Below are 5,553 nucleotides of genomic sequence, written 5' to 3' on the forward strand. Positions count from 1 at the left end.
TTTTCAATTTGCTTCGGAAATGCTCGAATGTTTTCCACTGTGGGAAAATGACTATCCATCTTGGATGCTTTGAGAGTTTTTATTCGGGGTTTTGGTGGCATTTTAGATTTTACGGTGTTCACCTCGACCCATGCACGCTTGATACAGCATTTTTAGCTATTATTTATAACTTTTCGTCCTTTTTGTTCGCCAAAGATGAATAGACTGAATTCTTCCTCCCAATATTTGTTGGACTTTCCGGATTCATGAAATTCCGCATAAGGGCTGTATCGTTTTTCGTAGGCTTTCCCTAAATTTCTTCAACATCAAAAAGTAAATGACTGGATTAAAGCAAGCTGAGGTCTTTGCAAACATTGCTGGTATGATTGAAAGGTAAGGAGTCATTCGCTTTGGTTTCCACAAAAAAGCATACAACGAAACAGTAGCATAAGGCGTCCATGCAAACAAGAAACAAATAGACATGATGAATGCCGTACGTGTGACCTTTTTTTGCGACCGAATGGCCTGTTGAGTTGGAAAAGCTTTTTCTCCCCATAAGTCACGAGCATTTTGAGTCATTTTCTTTACGTTTTGGAAAATTTTGCAGTAAGACGTTACCATAATGAGGACTGGGACCAAAAAGAAGAGCGAGAAAATGCAGTATACGAAGATCCTGTCGAGTAAATCGGCTGACTGCCAATGGAGCGAACAAACGACAACATCGGGTACATACGCTGACCATCCGAACAGCGGGAAAGAACTCCACATAAGAGCGAAGCCCCAAAGTGCTGTTATGACAAGATGAAGCGTTCTGGCGTTAGTCCACGAGGTTGTAGCGTACTGTATAACTATCGCTCTTTCGATGGCAATGGTCGCATGATGCAGAATTATACCAAAAGACAGAAAAACTGTAATAAATCCGTACCAAGTGCAGGCAATGCCAGATAAACCACGTGAGCTTTGAGACGCGTGAGTGATAGCTCCCACGGGATACGCTAGAACGGCGTGAAACAAATCAGCAACCGTTATACTTATGATAAGCTTGTTGGATGGAACCCGAAGTTTGGGGTCTTTGAAAAATGTTAAAAGTACAGGCGTGTTGAGCCCAATGGCTGTTATAGCTAACAGCGCGTAAACGCCGGCAACGATAAACCGTGCCTGCGTACTGATGCTTTCTGTATGTTGCAGTTCTTCACTCTTGTTCTGAGCTTCCGGCATTCTGAAGGTAAAACAGCACGAAGTAAGTCAGAGGCTGTTAATACAATAGTCTTAGCATCCTTTTAATTGGCAGCTGCACATACAATACATGTGGTAAGCTAACACCAACCTGGTGTGGCCAACACATCACGCATACTCACAACCATATGACAGGGTGAAATGGTTGTGCGCGTGCGTGATGTGTTGGCCACACCGGGTTGGTGTTAGCGTGTGTCACCTTGCTTTGTTGTTGTTCCTTTTTGACTGCCCTTGAAGTTTTCCGGGCACAGAAAGAAAAGAATTCAATAGCGAAAAAACGTCTTTTGGGAATATAACTCTATTATTACTGGATTGCTAAACCCAGTCGGAATCTGCATTTCGTCGTTTTTTCCGTGTCGGTAAAAGTCTTGCCTGTCACTCCCCTGCTAAGTGGTGTCTTTGTGGGCAGAGTCGTCTGCGCGTATTTTTGCTGGGCTTTAGTGGGTAGTAGAAATGGGTACATTTAATCTGGTTGACGCAGTAGAATATTTAATTAACCTGCAATGGCGTCGAGAGTCATTGTAACGCGAATGGCGTTTTAGTGGATCTTTAAGGAAAATATACTCTTTGGAGTTCAAGAATGGAACTTCAATTGGATAAGCAAGACAGGCGGGGAAAATAAATCTCTGGAATCTTAAAAGCGACGAGTAATAGTCTCCGACAACAATTGCATATTTTGCCGCAGGATATGACAAAGTGTGCTTTGTTTCTAATATTATTTTACAAACTGTGCTGTTTAATATGTACAACACTGAAAACCAAGAGGCAAATTCTGTATGGGTGTAAAAGGAATCGAACTTCTTGAATATATCCTGACAGTGTTTACTGAAGTCGCATCTCAGTTGTCTGGCAATTTACATTTATTTTGTGGTCAACCTTGCACAGTTTTCAGGTAAAAAAATAATTGAAAATGTAACAGTGAAGAATTATTGGAAAGAAAGCTTGTTGTCCATTTTGTGCTTCGTTATTTAGGGAAAAGCCTCTTCAGAAAAGGGTTTAATCTTGAACTGAAAAATTTATTTATTTACACTCTGTATGTGTTTCATGTTTGCACGCACGCAATTGGAATAGAAAGGGTTGTTTGCCTTTAATAGCAAAATACGTTGTTTTTCTATAAATTTTACGGTGGAAAAGATTTTTCAACCGTTTTGATTCATTGTGCTGTGTAGTATTCGAGCTTAACTAATTTGCATACGTGAGTTGAAATTTAAAACGCATTAATATGACAGGAATTTGTAGCCGTGATCTTTCTGGCAAACGATTATAGCTAGCCATAGTTTTTAAGGTCAGAAAAAGATTTGTATAGTCCCCCCTAGCGTAAAATGAATTTATTACTGGGTTGCCGTATGGCAATCCCAGTCGGAAGGTGGGTGGCATTTGTGCAGTTTTTTTTTTTTCTCTTTCCGTGTCGGTAAAAGTCTTGCCTGTCAATTCTCTGCTAAGTGGTGTCTTTGTGCATGGAGCCTTCTGCTCGTATTTTCTTAGGATCGAGAGGGTAGTGGGAATGCGTAGATTTCTCTGGTGGACACAGTAGAATGATAAACTTAACCTGCAATGGCGTCGAAAGTCATGTAACGCGAATGGCGTTTTAGTGGATCTTTAAACAAAATATACCCTTATGGCGCTCAATAATGGAAAGTCAGTTGGATAAACTAGGCAGGCGGTGAAAATAAATACCTGGAATCGTAAAAGCGACGAGTAATGGACTTCGACAACAATCTATCGCCCGTGGAGCCGAAATTTCCAATATTTTATCACGAGTGTAGTTTTATGTAGCAGCATCCCATCATTTCAAGATCATCGCCAGAGCAGATCATCCAACGTCAGCACTGAAGGTAAGGGTAGTCTGTACAATCTAAACGACTAAGCATCAAATGAAAACGTCCGCATTTCAGAAGTACATCAATTTGTAAATCTTCCATGCCGAAATTCACGACGTGACTGAGAGATCTTCACAGGTCACGGTTGCCGAAATCCCTGAAGGCAACTTCATCAATATTGATCATTTCCGATACTTCACATGAGATACAGCTCCGTTTTGATATGATCCAGCTTTGGTATGTTTAAAACCAGCCCACTTAGCTTGTAAAGTCGAAATTGGCTTTAACAAAGCGCAAGCAACAAGGCTACGCCCCTTGGAGGCGGTGTATCATGAGCCACGAAAGACGATTATTTGTAAAATTAACTGTCAATAATAGCATAAATTCCCTTACAAAATTCATGCATAATTATTAAACTAACAATGTATGTACATTCCCAGAGCTTCCTTCTGAGGAAATTTTAAAGCAGTTTGTAACGTATTACGATATCTCCACATAATATTTCCTATTTTGTCTCATAATATTTTTACTTAAAAGAGGTAAAATAACCGTGATGCACGAAAGGCACGCATTTTCACTGTAGATTTCTTTTGTGTTGCTTTTGCCTTTAGCAGCTCTTGGAGGGAACTAAATAACTTCATTAAAACAGCAAATTCTCTGTCGATTGAGTCATGTGAACTACTTATGATTTGACCCCGGAAATTAACGAGCATATTTTAGGAAAATGACTGCAATGTTGTCGTGTTCCTCACTTTTGACCTTTGAACGCCACTTTATTACAACAGCAGCTCTGATAAATTTTGTGAGTAAATAAAAACAGGCGTAATAGGTATTTTAATTACTAAGTGTTTTCACTTTAAGTTCGGCTTAGTTCCAGTAACCCAATTTCAGTGGACTGACCTCATATTGAATGGTGTTAAATTCGTCAAGAGCTTCTCCCATTTATATAACAGTACTCGATTTCAGGACGGATCGAAATCGCAGCAATGTGATTGGCAGATATTGTTGGCCTTTTCAATTCTTTGTTGAGGATACATATCATTAGGGTCTTCAAACAATATCCTATTGATTTTGAAAAAGTCTCACCTTCTTTACTAAGTGCCGCTCAAGTGACACTAACAGGTAAAAACAGGTTTGTATTGTTTTTATCTCAATGATACCAGTGTAAAAGAGTGAGCCTGTTACTCATTAATTAATTTGATTGATGATTTCGCGTGCGTACACTATATATACCTTTTACTAACCGAGTTCAAGGTCGGAGCAGAGTTGGTCGGAGCGTGTGAGCATCGTACCATGATTTGCGTGATAGAATAAAATAATAAGGTCATCGTCGCGGCGTGGAAAAGGAAACTACTAGTTGAAGTTGTCGAGGTTTAAATTTTAGCAGGCCGTATGACACGGCCCGAAAAATTGACCAATCACAGAGCGCGTACTAACTGAGAAATTGACCAAAACCTTAGTAGAATGAAATGAACAAGAAACTACAGCCCCTTATATAGCAGTGCTCAATTTCATGCAATTTTTTATTCTTTGTTGAGGATACATATCATTAAGGTCTTTAAACAATATCCTATTGATTTTGAAAAAGTCTCACCTTCTTTGCTAAGGGCCGCGCAATTGACATTTACAGGTTTGTATACATATCATTAAGGTCTTCAAACAATATGCTATTGAAGTTCAAAATGTTTCACCTTCTTTGCTAAGTGCCGTGCAAAGCGATGTCAGTGTGAATTAAAAGATTGAGTCGCGCTTAAACAACACGTCACGAACTCTATTTCTCATGACGACAACACTTTACCATTATTAGGTCTGATTATTATTACGACAACCGCCGAAACAACACCACAACTTTTTAATAAACTCATCCAGTTCACCGTTTATGTCAATTGAATGATCCTATTAATACACAAGACAGAACTTTGGTGAAGTGACTGACCGTAATTCTTAAATTTGTGTTGGTTATCGCGATCATTCTGCTACTGGGAGCAGAACAAACACATTTTACAACACATTTTACACAACTATGAGGAAAGACGAACTCGCCTATGATGGTAATCAAATTCTCCTACGTAGGTGAGTTCACCAGTAGGCGTAGGCGAGTTGGCGTAGGCAAGTTTGAACGTAGGCGAGTTGACCGGATACCAATGAAATAGAAGGGGTTTTTGCCTCTAATAGCAAATATGTTGTTTGTTTCAAAAAATTGTTCGCTGGGAAAGGTGGCCTTTATGAATTCATCATGCTTTATGATATGCGAGCTTAACTGGATAGTTTTCTATGGCAATAGTAAAGCATTTTCTTGTCAAAATGAGGTTAGCGTCCTCTGGTGTGTTAACTGAATGGGCCATTTCCGAGTTCTTGCCTCCCACATCTTCAAAGCGAGTCTAAGTGTGAAGTTTTTGTTATGAAAATTAGTTTTCATTCATATGTAAAGCAGAACTAATTGCCATCACAAAGACTTCGCTCGTAGACTCGCTTTGAAGAGGAGGCAGACTTGAACTCGGAAATGGCCTATTAAATC

The 5,553-nt window shown here is 39.5% G+C and overlaps 1 protein-coding gene across 1 annotated transcript; it reads right to left on the reverse strand.

Annotated features, from left to right (window-relative positions):
* Positions 1–243: 243 nt before the first annotated feature.
* On the reverse strand, positions 244–1,197 carry LOC137972607 (melanopsin-like). The gene has a single exon (XM_068819349.1). It carries the CDS (start codon positions 1,195–1,197, stop codon positions 244–246), a length of 954 nt encoding a protein of 317 aa, XP_068675450.1.
* Positions 1,198–5,553: the final 4,356 nt, after the last annotated feature.

The sequence above is a fragment of the Montipora foliosa genome, chromosome 10 (assembly GCF_036669935.1).
Source record: "Montipora foliosa isolate CH-2021 chromosome 10, ASM3666993v2, whole genome shotgun sequence".
Taxonomy (NCBI): Eukaryota; Metazoa; Cnidaria; class Anthozoa; order Scleractinia; family Acroporidae; genus Montipora; species Montipora foliosa.